This window comes from Schistosoma mansoni, chromosome W (genome assembly GCF_000237925.1).
Source record: "Schistosoma mansoni strain Puerto Rico chromosome W, complete genome".
Classification (NCBI taxonomy): Eukaryota; Metazoa; Platyhelminthes; class Trematoda; order Strigeidida; family Schistosomatidae; genus Schistosoma; species Schistosoma mansoni.
This window is the reverse complement of record NC_031502.1, coordinates 18,943,844-18,963,338: the sequence shown is the minus strand read 5'-3', so window position 1 is coordinate 18,963,338 and position 19,495 is coordinate 18,943,844. Positions and strand designations below refer to the sequence as shown.

Below are 19,495 nucleotides of genomic sequence, written 5' to 3'. Positions count from 1 at the left end.
GGAAGGAATATCCGATGTTCTTAGGACAATACGAATTTAGTTGTCAATGGACTGCAGTCCTAATCCTTATATGTTTAAAAATTTCGTCAGAAGTTGTAATCAAGTAGGTAGTAATGTTTGAATTTAAGAAAATTAATAAAAACTAATGGGTTACCTAAGTTGCTCGAACTGGTTTGCCAACAAGACGTCGGAAGTTTTGTTTGTCTACGCTAACCCATTTTACGGGTATTTTTGGATTTAGGGGTCATACTGTCAAATACTGGTGTTTAAAGAATGGTGAAAGAAGGCATCCTGAGAGATTATCAATCGATTGGGGCTTTAAAGTATGAGGAGCTCAGTTTATTATATGATCTTAAGTGAAAGCTCGGAGTTACTTTTGAAGACTCTAGGGGATATATGCAACGCAACTAACTTCATGGAGGAAGAATCGATTAGATTAGTTCAATATGAGACGGAAATGCGATGTCTGCTTGATGAAAGGTCTTTTATCCTCAGCCAACTACAGAATGTCGAGCAAGATATATCTACGGTTAGTTCCCAATGTTTTATTACATTTTAGTAATCCTTTGTACACCCCCAGTCCCCATAATTAATGGAAACTGGGGAATTTTCGGAATTTCCTAAGACCCGGAAAACTTTTGGTTCTTTGCGCCATTCCCTTAATAACTTCCAAAGTTTTCCATTGCGGCCCCCTTGAAATTTTCCCAAAATGGACAAAAGTTTCCACAAACTAGGGAAATTGGGTCATATCATTGATAACTGTTCCGTGCTGGGAGTTGTTTCAGCACAGAGATTTATAGTTTGGGCCAAGCATTGTCTGCAAATAGACACTTCGAACTTGTCAGAAGAACAGAAGTTTTGTTGGCGAAACTTTAATCTATGGAACCCATCAGGTATAAAATAACAGGTCTCGGATTTCGGCTATAAATTCTCTGGTCCACCCGATTAGATGGCGTCCTGGCATTTTAGCTGATCTCAGTTCGTGATGTAAAGCCCTTAATCTGATTCCTTATCTTTAATATCTACTTCAAATCATAATTCTTTTCCCTCATAATGATTTATGGGCATCATTTGGTCCTAGTTATTAAGCGGACACCCTGAAGGTCACTCCAGCGTCGCCTAAAGGTCGTCTGTAAATTGCAGTGTCACCGTTTGGGTGTGATGGTTCACCCAGTCTCCGGATTCTGGAGAGTTTCAGGGCTTTCCCCGGTCATGAAAGTTCGTAGTTTTTTTCGAAGTCTGGAGGGAGATTTGCAGAATACCCGAAATCCCCTCGAAACAACTTAAAGTTTTGTTGAAAACCCCCAGATTTCAGCTTCAGAAAATCTATGCATAAGTAATAAAATATTCTGCGAAACCAGGTGATTCTGTCCGTTAACTAAGTTATTGGCCAAATTTCCAAGCGATCAGCTGTTAATTTTTGTAATCAGCCTTGAACTGTACTATATTTACGAACTGACAACATTCCACCGTTGGCAAAATTTTATTAGATGGACCTAGACTCTAAAGTGCAACACTCAGGTAAAAGTTTAGTGCTTAGATCACGAAATCATACTTCAGTTATCAAAATTAATCAAAATGACAGTACAGAGCTCTCTACCTCCAAGTTTTTATCAGTTGTGTTTTATTTAATTAGTTCAAACGCGAGTCTATAACTTGGTCCGCTAATCCATGTTTTCGTTGTTTTTAGTCCCCATTGTTTCATATCAACATAAACTATTTAAACTCAAGTAGTTAAGACGTTAAACAAAGCATACTGTCTTCCTAAAACCTAGGTGCTAACTGCTACTTTCCCTCCATAGTATGTTACCAAACCATATCGTTAACTATTACTCACTGAAAACAATTGTAGACCATGTGTCGCGATCACTTGGTTAAAAGGTAACAAGTAAAAATTGAGTTACTCTGAAATCAATTTAATGTATCAAAACCTATAACTAAGTGTCCTAATTTTGATTCGCTGTAGTATGGATACCTTTCTGTTGATTTTCAAGCACCAGGAGTTTTTGATATTTAGGTAACTTTGTATTTTAGTGAATACTATTCTGTGATATTTGACTTATCCGACCAACTTGGACGTTAAATTCTCGGGTTACAGTCACATCTCAGCGTTCGGATTTTTGTAGATCAAAAAGCTTTACTTCATCTGAACTGCAGTCGGTTGGAGCAATCGGAGAGATGACGAAAAGACAACAGCGATCCTATCTTTCTGTGTTGTTACTTGTGTATGTGGTTGGACAACGTATAAGCGACTGGCTACTGAAATCCAGTTCCGAAGCGCCTGTACTACTTTTGAAATTAGTGCTTTACTTACACCAGCGAGGTCACAAGAAGTGGAAGTCGAGACTCCAGTTACATTGAAGGCAAGAAGCACCCGTTCTCCATATTGACTTGAGGTCAAGTGAATGACCACACCTAGATCCTATATCTGTGTTTCGGAGATACAACATATTTTGTTGACACAAGATTCTAGAGTCGTAGTTAAAGAAGCCTATCGGGAAATTTGACAAACTTAAAACATTTAATTCTCCGACATGCAGTTCAGAGCTCTATTTCAAATAACTAGAAATAGCATTCCCTGAACTTAAATCGTCAGCATCGGTGGCATATGTTGAAAAAGTCAAAGACTAATGATGAGGGCTGATAGTGTGAAGGTAATATTTAGTAGTAAAATTGGAGACCGACTATGGGAGAGGTGATCTCGAGTGATATTAGAGGTGTGGAACGGTTGTCCACACTAGAAAAATATTTCTTTTGGGTTCATCCGAAAAAGGGAACGGATTGGTAGTAATCTCAGCAACCTGAAAGCGTGACCACAGAACCGAAGTTACAACTGTTCGAGGCCGGTCACACACACGGCCTTTTTGTGGTGAGTTTTTGATGCGTTAATTCGGTAATTTGGTAGGCCCTACCGTCGGAGATGGATACCCGTGAGGTAAACTGTGGCATTTTTAGGATCAGTCAGTCAGTCACAACGTAGAACTTCGTACGTACGTACATCAGTTCGAGTTGCCATACCAAATTAGCACAGAGATGCAGTTGTTCATTCTAATCCTATAGTGGTAGAAGTAGTAAGAGTATAAGCAGTAATCCGAAAGATTAGGGTTTGAAGATGTTATTGAAGGAGTATAATACAGTGAAATAAATTTGGAAAGAGATAAAGGGTAGGGACATGAAGAATTCAAAAGGTTAGAATTTGGTCGAACACAAAGAGTGGATGCACCTTCGCCATTGCAAACGATTTTGAGCCATGTCATTCAAGGTCTCTAACCATCGGTTGCTATCATCTCGCGGATGCCAACCAGGTAGTCTACACCTACCAACATGGCTTAGTCCACTTGTCAGTGACTTCATCGATTTGTGCCACGTTTTGGTCTGGCCGCCCCCAGCTTTCTTCCAACCTACTCCTACACCATAAAACATTGCACGTCGGGGCAGTCGGTGGTTGGGCATACGTAACACATGTCCCAGCCATCTCAACTGATGAAGTTTCACCACTTCACCAATCGATTTGCCATCATTACCTAGTACCCGTTTCCTAACGACTACATTACTTACCCGCTGGTCCCAGGATATACGAGCAATGCTTCGAAGACATCTATGATCGAATACAAGTAGCCTACGAATGTCCTCTACTCTTATGGGCCATGTTTCACTGCCATAAAGTAGAACGGAACGTACTGCTGCACAGCAAACCCGTCCTTTTGTTGCTAGACGGATATCTCGCCTACGCTATAAATGACGCAAGTTGGCGAAAGCTAGACGAGCCTTCTGTATCCGTGCTGAGATTTCGTCACACACCAGACCACAAGGGCTGATGAGACTCCCAAGATAAGTGAAGCGGTCGACACGCTCAGCTACTTTACTCCCTATCATTAGTTCAGGTGTCGATGCAACCCAATCCTGAAGTAACATTTTGCACTTCGAAAGAGAGAGAATGGCATCCCGAACATGCCTGCATTGCTGCTTATAGTGGTCAGAAGACTCTGCATGTTGCCAGTGTCTTCACCAAATAAAACTATGTCGTCGGCGTATTCTAAGTCAACAAGTGAGCCTCTTGGTAAAAGTTCAACTCCAGGAGATTGAGATGATGAAAGTGTTATCTCTAAAAGCATGTCAACGACAAAGTTAAACAAGAAAGGAGAGAATGGACAGCCCTGACGAACACCACTTGAGGTAACCACTTCTGATGACAGTTCGCCATAGGCTCTAACTCGACCAGTTGTGTTCGAGTAGAGAGCCTTTATGAGGTTAATGTACTTCTTTCAGTGACAAACACTGCCATAGAACCTCACGATCAACGGAGTCAAATGCCGCCTTAAGGTCAAGAAATACTACGATTGTGGGACGTCTGAATGTGTATCTATGTTCTAGGACCTGACGTAGAGTAAATATCTGGTCTATGCAACCACGTCCAGGTCGAAAACCAGCCTGGTTTTCTCTAGTCTGCTCTTCACGAGCTTTGGTTAGGCGTCGAATTATTATTGAAGCTAATATTTTAGACACTAAATTAGTCAAATTGATTCCTCTGTGATTGTCACAAGAGGACTTTTGTTCTTTCTTATAGACTGGCACAATCAGTGATTGTGACCAGTCAGATTGAATTACGTCCAGTTCCCAGATTCTACCTAAGACCTCAGTCAATCTCGCTGCTAGTACTGGACCACCATCCTTAAAAATCTCAGGAGTAAACCTGTCAGGGCCTGCTGCTCTTCCTCGCTTTAGATTTCCTATAGCTTTTTCAACCTCGTAGAGAGTTGGAGGACTTACCTCAATTTGCCATTCAGGACGACTGGGGATCGTGGGTAACTGAAGTGTGGCTGAAGGCCAGTTGAACTGGTTCCTAAAGTGTTCTGCCCATCGATTCAATCTCCTGGATTGAGAATGAATGATATACCCATCTTTATCTGAGATGGTTTCACTGATACTTAAGTTCCTAATACCGGTTTCTTTAACGAGTCTGAATAGCTGTCTACTGTTACCTATTGTCGCTGCCTTTTCCATCTCTCTTGCTTTCGATACCCACCACTGTTCACGATCATTGCGTAGGTTTCTTATTAGCCTGCGCTTAAGCCGACTCCGCTCTTCGTTATGTTCAGAGCCAGATGGGATGAGTTTTCGAGCATCTATCAGTGCGGTAGACGCTGCCGAGATCCATTGTTTCTCTCTAACCTTATGGTTTACCGTACTAGCGGATATCACTGCTGTTTCCACAGCTTTTCGGATGTCATTCCACGCTGCCTCGGGGTGGGTACAACTTATGTCTGCCTAACTGTTTTTCCAGTTGTTCCTGAAATATATTCTTAGCTTGCCTATCATTAGGTAGGGCCCTTAGAGGCTTCCCTGCAGTGTCTTTCCTACGTCCAGTAAGACGCAGACAGATGCGTGCTCGCACTAGAGCATGATCTGAATCTGAACATGTGCTCCAGAATGAGCGGCAGTCCTTTATCGAGCCCCTCCATCGGTGGCTGATAGCGATGTGATCTAGTTGGGTCCAACGTTGGGACGAATTCGGGGTTCGCCATGTCAAAAGATGTTTTTCTTTATGCTTAAAGTTAGTATTTGCAAGAAACAGGCGATTATCTGGGCATAGCTGCAACAGACGGTCACCATTATCTGTTCTTTCAGCCACGACACCATAAGATCAACTCAGGTGTCTTTCCCTTTCACTTAGTTTACCTACTTGAGCATTAAAGTCACCTGCCACTATTACTACATCAGAACGCCTAGCTTTTCGGAGAAGGTCAGAAAGTTTCCTGTAGAACTCATCTTTTATATCATCTGAGCTGCAGTCAGTGGGAGAGTAGGCAGAGGCGACGAAGAGGCAACGACGAGTTTCCCTATCTTTCCGAGTCCTTACTGATCCGTTTAGTCGGACAGCGCATAGACGACTGTCTACTGGGATTCAGTCTAAAAGAGCTAGCCCTGCCCTAGAACCTAATGCTGTACCTACGCCAGCGAGGCCACGGGAAGCAGCATCAGGGCTTCCAGATACACGAAGCGTGTATCGAGATGGTACTTTATTTTGATAAGGTGAGGTCAAATGAATGACGCTACTCGGATCTTATATGCGCGTTTCGGAGACGCAGCACACATCGATGGTGTAAGATTCTAGAGTCCTAGCTAAGGAAGCCTGTTGTCCTATTTGGCACAATGTCCGGACATTAAAAGTTCCTACATGTAGTTTAGAGCGTGGTTTCAGGAGACCAGGAATAACGTTCTGTGTACTCGAATCGTTTGCCCTAGCGGTGCGAGGTGATAAAAGGACGTGGGAAGGGTTAGTCGTGGAGATAAGAGAGTTATTAGGAGGTGTAGGAAGGATTTGAAAGTGACCGACTTGGTCTCATGTGCTGTTACGGGTATAAGGGCATTTATCACTTCCCGGCTGCCCACACCGTGGAAGGGTATTTCTTGAGGGACCTGAAAAAGAAGTTGGATTAGTGTTGGTCTGAACGACCTGGGAGCGTGACCGCAGTGCCCAAGGGACAACTGCTTTTTAGGATCAAGTTTATCTGACCCCCTCTTTTCGTTGTGAGGGCACATCATTGCTATAGATGCCGATTATCTGAGGAAAACATATTAATGTCACCACACTCCTGTACAGTTAACAGTATGACCACGAGCTTGCTGCCTCTAGTCTTACCGTTTTCCAACCAACCTGCCTGTCATGACAGGATCTAAAGGAACAATTGTTCTGGCTGATATACCTCAACTAGGTCATTATGATATTCCAATTCGACCAACAAGTCAATATAGCAGCCACAGCCTACCCGACAGACAGATAACAGTAACTATCCGCTACAATTTCAGAAAACCGGTAATTCCTAGCAAGGAAAAACTTGAGACAAGCAAAAATATTGTTCGAACTGGGAACCCCCAACATCAACACAGTGTTGAACATAAGTGGATCTTATCCCCATCACGCATCATTTGAGAGGCTCGATAGAAAATTGCTGATACTACTAGAGTACATACTTGGATTATGATCATGCCCCAGTGAAGATACACATCTCTATGCATTTCACTAAACTTAGGGAAGTCAGGGCAAGAAAACTCCTTAGGTGTCAATTTGAAGATGAAAAGATCAACGATGCATTCAAGGGAAAATTAGCCAAGGTCCAAGTCGGGTGTAGAAAAATAGTTCATTTTAAAGAAGCTTGGGAAGATATCCAAGCAACCGAAAACACAACAGTTGCATCTATCACTGGCTGAAATCAAAAAGTTAGGGAAACCCAGTGGCCAGTCAGTCAGCTACAGAGTAGGACAAGGCACATATATGTGTCGGTCCAAGTTGACATACCTCATTAGCATAACAAGATAAACACCAAATCCAGAGTAGTTAATTTCATGGTGGTAATATATAAAAGAAAGATTGTACAGAAAGAAGGAAGGATATGAAGCAATTTTAATCTCATAATTTAAGGGAAGACAGAAAGTGTATACACCTACACCATTGTAATCGATTCTGACTCATGTCACCTAGGGTCTCCAACCACTGGTTACGATAGTCGCGCGGACCCCAACCAAGTAGTCTGCATCTACCAACATGGCTCAGACTAGAAGTTAGTGACTTCAAGGATTGATGCCACGTTTTGGTTTGGCCGCCCCTAACTTTCTTCCATCCATCTCCAACACTGGTCAGCATTGCGCGTCATGGTAATTGGTGTTCAGGCATACGTAACACGTGGCCCAGCCATCTCAGTCACTGAAGATTCACAACCTCATCAACTGATTTAACATCATTCCCTAATACCCTGAGTCTAACCTCACTATTACTTACCCGATGATCCCAGCAGATGCGAGCAATATTTCTAAGACATCTGTGATCAAATACTAGTAACTTACAAGTATCTTCTACTCTTAGTGGCCACGTTTCGCAGCCGTAGAGTAGAACAGAGCGAACTGTTGCGCAGTATACTCATCCCTTAATTGATAGATAGATATCTTGCCTTTGCCATACTTTATTACGCCAGTTACCCCTAATGGAGCATAGGCCATCGACCAGCATTCTCTAACTCACTCTGTCCTGGGCCTTCCTTTCAAGTTCTATCCAATTGTTGTTCATTCTTCTCATGTCTGTGTTCTTTGGTCTTCCTCTTTTCCTTTGACCTTCAGGATTCCGCGTATGGGCTTGCCTTGTGACGCAGTTGGGTGATTTCCTCAATGTGTGCCCTATCCACTTCCAGTGTTTTTTTCTGATTTCTTCCTCCACTGTAATCTGGTTTGTTCTCTCCTACAGTAGGTTGTTGTTGATAGTGTCTGGCCAACGTAGTTTTACGGATTTTACATCCTTCAAGTGTGATTCGATTGGTGCATGTTGTGTTGTATCGGAGACTCTTGCTTTTCCTTTTGTGCATATTGAGACCTACTGCTGCTACACTGGTCGGCTTCTCCTGCATTTGTTGTTGCGTGTGTGATAGAAGAGCCAGATCATCTGCGAAGTCTAAATCGTCCAGCTGCATCCTAGCTGTTCACTGTATCCCGTGATTCCCTCCAGATGTTGATGTCTTCATAATCCAGTCGATCACCAGGAGAGAGAGAAAGGGTGAGAGTTAGCAACCTTGCCTAACACCGGTCTTTACCTCGAACGAGTCTGTCCACTGTCCTCCATGCAAGATTTTGCAGTTAAATCCATCATAGGAATTCCGTATGATATTGACTATCTTCTCAGATAAGTCGTAGTGTCGAAGAAGCCTCTATAGTGTTGTCCTGTCCACGCTATCAAATGCTTTCTTGTAGTCAATGAAATTGATGTAGAGTGATGAATTCCATTCAATTGATCGTTCCACAATGATCCGTAGTGTCGATTTGGTCTATACACGATCGACCTTTACGGAATCCGGCCTGTTGGTCTCGGAGTTGGGCGTCTATGTGGGGTTGCTAACCCTATGCCCGGCCGTCCTGCTTTATCCGGGCTTGGGACCGGCAGTAGCCCCCGGAGGGGCTACAGGCGGAGTTTCACCTTCACCATAGGGGACGTAAATTGTCAATGCCAGACGAGCTTTTTAAATCGGTGCAGAGATTTTGTCAGACACTAACCCATTAGGGCTGATCAGACTTTCAAGATAAGTGAAGTTGTCGACGCGTTCGACTACTTCACTCCTTATCCTTAGTTCAGGTGTTGACGCAGACCAGTCCTGGCGTAAAAATTTACATTTAGAAGGGGAGAAACGCATTCCAGACATCCTGGCATTGTTACTCAGTGCTACCAAAAGACTGCATTTTGTCAGCGCCTTCACCAAAAAGGGACTATGTCATCTGCGTATTCCATATAGATAACTGGACCTCTTGATAGGAGATCAATTCCTGAAACTTCATTCGATAAGAGCGTTATTTCCAGCAGTAGGTCTATGATGAAGTTAAACAAAAGTGGGGATAGTAGACAGCCTTGTCGGACTCCACTTGCGGTTACAAAGTTAGATGACATTATCTCTCACTTGACTGGTGTTCGAGTAAAGAGCCTTCACAAGGTTTATGTACTACTGAAGCGCCCGTTTCAATAACAGACACTGCCACAGAACCTCTCGGTCTACAGAGTCAAATGCTACTTTTATGTCAAGAAAAACTATGATTGTTGGACGCCGATAAGCATGCCTGTGTTTCAAAACCTGACGAATAGTGAATATGTGGTCGGTACAGCCACGATCAGGTCTGAAGCCAGCCTGATTTTCTCTTGCTTGGAGTTCACGAGTCTTAGGCGCCCGATAATTATTGAGGCTATATTGGTCAAACTAATCCCTCTATGGTTATCACAGGATGATTTTGGCCCCTTCTTATATATTGGGACAATAAGTGATTGTGACCAGGAAATTGCAACAACGACAAGTTATAGCAGATAATTATTCATACTCACCAACGAAACGGGTATTAAAAGGCAAGTGTTGATGACACCACCCAATTAAAGGACGGAACTATTATTTTTTAGTGTCGTCATAGTCAAACTGCAAGTGGTAACCTCAATCAGTTGTTGGAGTCTGTAGGTGACATGTCTCAGAATCGTTCATAATGACCTATATTTTTTCACTCTTTACCTTCCTCTCGATCGTCATTCCCAGTATTCTTCCATGCATACTTTTCCACTCTGTCTTTCCAAACCGTATTCCCGGTGTCTAGTTTTTATTGTCGTTTCTACCATATTGTTCAGACCTGTTTTGTTATCGTCATCACGTCTTACTAATAATATATGACCACTTGGGCCAATATACATCTATCCTGGGCTCTATGTTGTTACTTATCTGATTGGGATTTTTGATGTTTCACAAAATAGTACTATTTTAACATACCGAGTTTTTTACAACTCCGTCGGGGTTTATTTACTCAGCTTTGAGCCACATTTTGCATAAATTCTTCTTAAAACTAACTGGGCTAGCCGGGTTTCGGACTTCGGCACTTGCAATAGAAAGTCTGGTTCATTAACAACCAAGTCATTGAAATGTGCTTCAGATAAATTTGATTCTCCTGACTTCATGCATCGAAACTATTTGATTTGACAATGAACGTCGCGGACTGATCCTAGTTTAAAAACCCTCGTAAACTAAGGAGCACTGAACAACCGCATATAAACATTAATCCAAAAAGGGACCAAATATATATGCACTACGCTTTATCATTCGATTTGTTTGACGACTGAAATACTACCCGGGTGCCCAAACCAAAGCATGTGATTTCCTTAGATGGCTACACCCCGAGCATTTTGACTTAAAGGTCTAATCCACAAGGCAGTGCGTCAACGTTAGGAGATGCAGTCCCATGGTGGCCGGTGACCAATAAAAGGTTCGTACTCCATTTGTTCCTTCAGGACCCTGGAGCCCATTTACACCGTTGGTTTGGAATCAGGGTTTTTTCAACTCTTAGATGGGTCCTCCATAAACACCAACCTAGTTAAAGCTCTGAACATTCGCTTTTTGTCCTCTCGATTTCGTAAACAATACCCCCACATGAAAAAACAGGGTAAGACTTCCCAATCAGAGGCTGTATATGTATGGCCATATGAGAGCATTTCGAGAGGGAGAGCGGACTCTCCTCATCCTCAACTGTACCAGGGTATTTGGGAACACAGGAACACGACTCCATGGGAGTTGAGACCTAGGACCTTCGGCTCCCGCAGCGGAAGCCTAACTTCTTGGCTACTGAGACGTTATCCGGTGGTTTGCTTGTTTAGCTTCAATCGATTCGGGATATCGTCCAGCAATTTTTAATGGCTGCTTAATTAGGATACATACGTGATGTTAAGTATGGTATTAAATAGTCCTCACAACTACACTCCTATGTGGTAATAATTTATTTGGGTTGGATTAAACACATTAGAAATTTTTTCTGTAATATTTTACTATTTTAGTCGACAAATCTTTGAATAAAATATTCATTAACGTCAAATTGCTTTTTACAGCTGGGAGCAATAGTGCGTCAAGCTTGGTCTGATCGAAACAAGAGTGTTTTTTGCATTCAAAGGCTGTATGGTGAATATAATCAGCTTTTAAATAACATAAACAAACACAGAGAAGACTTTGATTTAGCACCTTTGCAGAATCCATACAAAACTCCAAAAGAAGTGTTGGAAAATCACAAGTAAGCCACATATATATCTCAAAAATTCAAAAACCTGAGTGTGGTTGTCGTAGCAGTCATTTTATTTTGTTTTAAAAGGTAGGCTTAATCATCTAGTTCGTGCATTCTATTTTCCAGGTCCAGCATACAGATGCCAGTAGCCATTTGCTGTGGCTATGTCTTGACATTCACTCACTCTCAGAAAATCAAAACTTTAAACATAAAGAGAGAAACTATTCGAACTGGCAACTGACAAATTCATCAGTAAATATTTATTATACTCTGACTGTTGCTTCTTTTGATTATATATTTATACTCTGATCGTGCTTTGCTTTAAGATCTTTTGTATCTACTCTTTAGTGGCGAGAAATACATTAAGCAAAAGGAACTCAACTTATCGTAAACGAGGGTTGGTAGCAAATGTTAACGATGTGGAAACATCAATTGTAAATAATAGTATGCAACTGTTTGATGCTATCAAGGGAAGGTGGCTTAAATGTCATTAATTAGTAAAAATATCTCATATAAATACAAATCAGTGATTTACTCTCAAAGTGGTTAATTGGATCGACACACGTAACACTGTGAACAAGTTCAGGTTGGCTTCAATTAACTTTCATTTACTCTCTATCCATCAGCAACCTTAGTGGAAGCTTGATTCCTCGCAAAGTTGAGTAACTTATAACCATTTTAGAGCGAGAAGGAGCAGAAATCGGATTCGTTAAGCCTAGAGTTTTTGAGGATGTTGATCCATAGTTAGTTAAATTTATTAAATTATTAGATGAAACTCAATATTAATCATTAATTGTTCGAGTTCATAAAAACGAATGGAAATTGTGCGATTTACTTTTCCTACAAACACACTCTGTAATACAGTTGAATCAGTCTGGGCGAATCTATAGTCCAGAACGCGGTCTTTAATTACCTCATTTGTTTATCAAATATAGATTAGTAAGGAAGTGGATGTAGTTAGTCATAAAAAAAAGATTAAAACATACTAAATATTGATGAGAGGTCGAACAGACCAAATATTTACGGATAACAGTTGTACTTACAAAGAGTACAATCTTCATCGGCTTGCAGTTTAGTAGAGATAGGCCATACTAAAGTCAAGCGTACGGTTTTCAACGTTTAAAAGTAAGATACAATTAATCACTTCGGTCGTGAAAATAACCAACAGAAGTCTTCTAGTGATAAAATTAAGGAAATTATCTTAATAACAATATTTTTTGAGATCCTAGGCTCCATAATCAACTAAAGGCTTGATGAGTAAAGTTTAAGAGCCACAAATCCAGTAAATATAAACAGATTGTGACATATAATATAAGTATATTCTTGAGACCCTTGCTTTTCTCCAGACTAGAGATCTTGGACATGCTTGATGACATCCAGCTTTAGTCGTATCTCATGACTTAAAGTCAAAATTTTAGTTCATTACATCTCTTGACGGTATCTATCATCGAGAGAAATGCAAAAGTACGTCACTCTACTAAAGGGTTTTCACTGAAACTATTAATTGTGAACTTGTTGAATGTGATTATAGCTTTTTGCTGAAGAATTAGATTTAACTGGAGAACTATAGAAATCATAGTATTTCTCTGGACTTTCTCACTGATTTTACTGTTAATTGTTTTGTTGCTTGACGTCGAAATTCATTACTTTCGCTTCACCTATTTGTCTTGATTTCTTCCCAATGTGCTGTTGTGGGGTGTAGTAACTTGGAATATCAGATATTTTTGTCAAATCCTACGTTTTTTCCGTTTGTTTTAGAGAAGACAGTTTATAAAAATGTTTCCCAACTATTTGTCGAGTGATTATCCGTTTTTCTTTAAAAAGTTTCTTTTTGTAGGCAGTACCAGACGCTACACAGTGCTATGAATAACTCTCATACTGTTTATTGTATTTGTTGTTGTGACTTTTCCCGGCGTCTTTTCCTATTTACTCTTTGTCCATTTCAGGTTGAATGATTTGGATTCGTCTGTTGTTTGTATATTACTCTGTCAGTACAGACTGGACTCATCTTTATCTCCTTTTCCAGTTGGATATAAATATTTGTTTCGTAGTTTTCTTTTGATTCACTGCGAATTGTCTTCAATGAATCAGTTATGCCTTTTGAATTGTGTGATTTCGCTTGAGTTATTCTTGTAAGGTTGATTACTTGTCCAAATGAAACTACCATTAAAACCCGATAAAACCTGAGCTGAAAATATCAAAGCCTTATTTTGACCTCACTGCATAATTTGTACTGCGACTTGTAAATTCTTCAAATTTTCTCTAGAGAAGTTTTAAAACTGACAAACAACCATATGGTTTGATTTAAAACTCTCACCTTTGTTTTAATAGTTAACATAAGATCTATTTGCTCTCAACTACTGTTTGTGGAGCATACATAACTTGGCAATATACTGTGATGTAATAGGTTCAGAATTATGTCTAAAAGTTAAATCCTAGTTCACTCGGCTTATAGAGTGTTTAACAAAAGCAGTTACCCTACGGCCTGCGTCGACACCGGAACTAAGGATAAGGAGTGAAGTAGTCGAACCCGTCGACAACTTCATTTATCTTGAAATTCTAATCAGCCCTAATGGGTTAGTGTCTGACAAAATCTCTGCACCGATTTAAAAAGCTCGTCTGGCTTTTGCCAATTTACGTCACCTATGGCGAAGGCAAGATATCTATCTATCAATTAAGGGATGAGTATACTGCGCAACAGTTCGCTCTGTTCTACTCTACGGCTGCGAAACGTGGCCACTAAGAGTAGAAGTTACTTGTAAGTTACTAGTATTTGATCACAGATGTCTTAGAAATATTGCTCGCATCTGCTGGGATCATCGGGTAAGTAATAGTGAGGTTAGACTCAGGGTATTAGGGAATGATGTTAAATCAGTTGATGAGGTTGTGAATCTTCAGTGACTGAGATGGCTGGGCCACGTGTTACGTATGCCTGAACACCAATTACCATGACGCGCAATGCTGACCAGTGTTGGAGATGGATGGAAGAAAGTTAGGGGCGGCCAAACCAAAACGTGGCATCAATCCTTGAAGTCACTAACTTCTAGTCTGAGCCATGTTGGTAGATGCAGACTACTTGGTTGGGGTCCGCGCGACTATCGTAACCAGTGGTTGGAGACCCTAGGTGACATGAGTCAGAATCGATTACAATGGTGTAGGTGTATACACTTTCTGTCTTCCCTTAAATTATGAGATTAACATTGTTTCATACCTTCATTTCTACGACCTAATTATTTCTTCCTTATGTGCAACCTTTATCTACATATACTACTGCCATTAAAGTAACGGCTTCTATGAATTTGGTGTTCATCCTGTTGTGGGAACTTGGACCGATGCATATACGTGCCTGGTTTCACGTTGTAGATGACTGACTTTTCCTACGGGCTTACAAATATTGCGAATAGATCTTACTTATTCGATTTCGCCGTAAGTGTTTGTACGTAAGCCGGTTATTTTACAACCTGTCTAGTTCACTAACAAGAAGTATTTTGATGCCGTGGTTTTCTAGATCTACCTGTTTATGGCTTTTGTATCACTATTATGGTATTTGCAGCTGATCATCGTTTGCCATCACATTGCTATCTGTACGTTTTGATCAGTATCCAAACACAATTTTAACCATACATTTTTCTGTCATGATACACAACTTTCCCTTCAGGAATACCACCCTAAGGTAAAACAGCAACCAAAATGGGCCTTAAGGATCTTATCCACTCAGTTCAAGTCAAAATCAAGAATTATCGTGTGGAATGTTGATCCCAAACAAATCCAGCATTTTATTTGTGTGTATCTGAGAGCAGGATTACTTTATTTTCGAAATCAGTTGTAAAAAACATGTATGTAAATTTTCAACTTTTCAGGGACACCACCAAGGTCATTTGTAGTGAAACAAATGGATTAGAAAACGAATCAATTAAAGGTTATCTAAGTCCAAAGCAGTCGGAGAACAGGTGGGAAGTGGAGTCAAAAGTACGACAAAGTAAAAAAGCAAGTCACAAAAACACAAAGCCACAGCAAAACTCAAGCGTAAAAACAAGCAACGAAAATTTCAAGGAAATCCAATTTTCAAAAAGAGATCACGGCGACAGTCAGAAACCATTGCATCATCCTAATGAGATTCTTGTAGCGGATAATTTAATGCCATCTACCACAGAAATTGGAATTAGTAAGAATGGTAGGTTATTCTCATTTCACTTTTCATTAAGGTCATCATTTTTTGATAACCAGTTCAATTATTAGCTCTTATACGGCTAGCTATTTATTGAAAAAAACATATATTGAATATTCGCTTAATTGAAGTAGCATCTAGGGCTCACAAAAACTAGTAGATGAGGGCTGTCATCATATCATCCCATGAAAACCGGGCATCTCCAGTCAATTCTGTCTTGGACGGTTCTTTACAATTGTTGCCAAGTATTATTGATGATCTTGATATCTATCTCCATTTCTCGGGTCCATGTGCTTTTTAGTTTCCCTCTTTTCCCTTCGCTTTGAGAATACCATATTAGGACTTGCGACCGTGATTCCGCTCAATGATTCCCGTAAAGTGTCCTATCCACTTCCAGCTTCTTTCCCTAATTTCCTTCTCAACCGGCAGCTGATTTGTCCTCATCCAATGTAGGTTATTGCTAATAGTCTCTAGCTAATGGGTGTGGAGTACCTTTAGTCGCAAGCAGTTATAAAGACCTGTACTCTTCTGATGATGGTGCTGGTAGTCTCAAGTTTTAGCCTCGCATAATAGAAATGTTTTAGTGTTTGCGTTGAAAACCTTGGGTTTGGTGTTGAGTGACAGTTCTTTTGAGCTCAAGATATTCAGTTGTATGAATATCGTCTTCGCACGGCAGTTTGTGCCTTCACATTTGCACCAAGTCCTCCATGTTTATCGATGATGCTGTCCAGATAGGCATCTAAAGGCTTCCACCTCTGTCAGAGCTTTGCCACCAAGTGTGACTTGGTTGGTGCTCATTGTTGAATTTCAGGGTCTCGATTCCTCCCTTGTGAATTTCAAAGTCTTTCTGTGGAGGCTGCTGTTGCTACACTGATAGACCGCGTTCATGGGGCAACACGGTCAAATAATCTTCAAAGTGCAAATCGTCCAGTTGCGTCCAACGTATCTTACTGTAATCCGTCCCCTTCCTGAAAAGCGGAGGTCTTCACAGTGCAGCCAACAACCAGAAGAAAGATGTAAAACGAGAGTAAGCACTTGGAATGGATCGGTGAGCTTCCTTGCATGCAAGACTTCAACCGGCCCCCCGTAGGAGCTCTGTATGGTGGTGACGATCTCAGGTACTCCGTAATGTCAGAGAAGGCTCCACAGGGTTCTCTTATCCGTGCTGTCGAATGCCTTCTCATAGTCAAGGAAGTTGATGTATGGTGACGAGCTTCATTCAAGTGATTGTTCAACAGTAATCCACAGTGTCGCTCTATAGTCGGCACATGACCGATCCTTACGGAAGCCAGGTTGTTGGCCACGTAGTTGAATGTCTACAGAATCTCTCACTTGGGTCGATAATATCCTGTCAATAACTGTGCCTAGTACTAACGGAAGTGTGATTCTTCCGTGGGTTTCAGAATTGTTACTTATTTTTAAGATTAACCAACTTCATATTTAGGCTAAGTTTTAAATGGATTTCCCAGTGCATCATCCTGGACCATAAAAAAGTAAGCGTTCTGGGACCAAAGCATGATCACACTTCAGATGTGTTCAAGAAAGAGCGGTAGTCTCCAAATGAAATTTATCTGATAGCAATTACTTTTTTACGCCCCTGAGCAATTGTTGAAATCGCTGTGTCAGGTAATGTTGATTCTCAATGTCATAGTTGGTTCTTGCTAAGAATTTGTTACGTCGCGAAATTATTGCGTATTGCGATAGGACTACACGAAATTCTACCGATTGACCAAATTCAGATATCCTAGTGCGACTCCAATACTGTTCCCCGACTCCAATAAATCAGAACACAGCCGTTAAATGAGAATTGTTTATGGGGTAAGAAGCAGATCAAAAATGATTTACAGACAAGGCATATTTATACAGTTAAGATGACTATGAACAGTAACCAATGGAAAGAAAGGACACGTAAAGATTACAATTATGACAACTCAAAATTGAACAATAGGAAAACGACACGTGAAAGTCATAGTTAGGACAACTGTAAATAATGACCAATAGGAAATAACGTGTGAAATATGTGGAAAGTCTGAAAACATACCACTTTACGTTCGAGATAATTTTTGGGATATTCCTGTGAATATCCTAACAGAATTAATGGTCGCCTGTGTATACGTGCATCACGCGATCACCGTTTTGTGTTCGCTGCTCTGGTGTCCACCAGTGTCTTTATCTAGGTTTTGCTAAAATCACTATCTATGATTATTGTGTCTGGGTGTCTATTTTTTTTGAAAATAGCGAACTCTCTGTAAATTAGTTTAATCATTTAATCAAAACTGCCATCCGTGAAAGCCTAAACGAAAACTATGCGTGACCTGACTTCTCGCTTCTGTTTGATTGAACACCTAATATATGACTGTCGAGATGAATTCATTCTGGCAGAGCTTCTCCTATTTTCTAAATCCTATTACTCACGTGAAGAAAACGCAGGAAGCACACAAATGACCAGATATCTGAATGATACCCCTAGACTTTATTGCTATTTAACCAACCTGCTTGGTATAACAGAACCTCAGAAATGAGTGCTTCAGCCAGTGAAGCTCTACTGGGCCATTGCGGTGGGGTAGTGGTACGGTAATAGCTAAGTTCGGAAATTTTTTTACGTATTACTAGTTCACTTGGGTTGTAAATGTTCTGTAGGAATACAATCTTCAAGATTGATAATATACAGAAATTGAAGTCAAGATTTATCAGTCTTGTTGTTAATCTCATTTTGTTTTTATTTTCCACTAGACAGTGAAATACTTGATGATGATGACTTTTCCTTTAACGAAGAAAAAAATAAGCGTGAAGGGGACGTGCACAATCGTAATTTTAGCGTTTCACCGTGGCCGAGTAACGAACATTTTCAGGCTAACTTTTGCAGATATACAAGTTTGTCTGATTGTAATCTAGACCATATCAGTTCAGAATCTCCATCAACCTCCCTACATAATCAGGTCAAGTCAGTTAGTTTAGATTTTAGTGAGTCATTGCTCAATACAAGCGAATCTCAGTTGATTGCACAATGTCCACCCATGAAAACATGTCAAGCATGTCAACAGTTGATTCATCGAAACGCTCCAATATGCCCACTATGTAAAACTAAAAGCAGATCAAGGAATCCAAAAAAGCCAAAATCACGTCCGGTTATTCAGGTTACAGATATGCCAAATTCATCAACAGGTGTCTCTTTAGCGTTGCGTCTGATACATGATCACAATGAGTAAAACAATCAATTCACCGGTCGGCTAACTGTTACTTAGCGGTCTTACTTTTGAAACTTCAGTTTATACGTGTAACAAAAATCATAATCTTTGCCAATACTTTCATTGTGGTTTTAATGGCTGTTTATTTTAAAACGAATATATATATATATATAATTGCTTTCTGTGCATTTTGAATATTAACCCACCAAAAACAAAATTGCTTCGTTAATACGTTAAAAGCTTTATAATCATGTGTCCGAAAATTTCATACATATAACCCCTCTGCAACTAGTATACGCGACCTCTAATTTTAATTAAAGATACAGTGACGAGGTTTTGGACAAGTATCGGTCTATTATGCTTTTCTAAATGGGATGACCTAGTTGACTGTTTTTAATTAAAATATACTTTCGGGGATGGAGCGAACGATTTTCTCCAATATTTGACTACCTCCATGGGATACTAATCAAAATCGCCACAGATTTGTTTAGCGATTTCAGCACTCGGACATCGATAGTTAGCTGAAAACGCATCCCACCTAATAATTTAATAGTTTCTTTAACCATCATACGAGTATAGC

At 40.4% G+C, this 19,495-nt stretch overlaps 1 protein-coding gene across 1 annotated transcript; it reads left to right on the top strand.

Annotated features, from left to right (window-relative positions):
* Positions 1-233: 233 nt before the first annotated feature.
* On the top strand, positions 234-18,936 carry Smp_012150 (hypothetical protein; the record flags this gene model as incomplete). Its single annotated transcript, XM_018788873.1, has 5 exons — positions 234-323; positions 358-529; positions 11,390-11,568; positions 15,420-15,733; positions 18,461-18,936. Exons 1-5 carry the CDS (start codon positions 274-276, stop codon positions 18,934-18,936), a joined length of 1,191 nt encoding a protein of 396 aa, XP_018654373.1. The 5' UTR covers positions 234-273.
* Between the last annotated feature and the right edge of the window lie 559 nt (positions 18,937-19,495).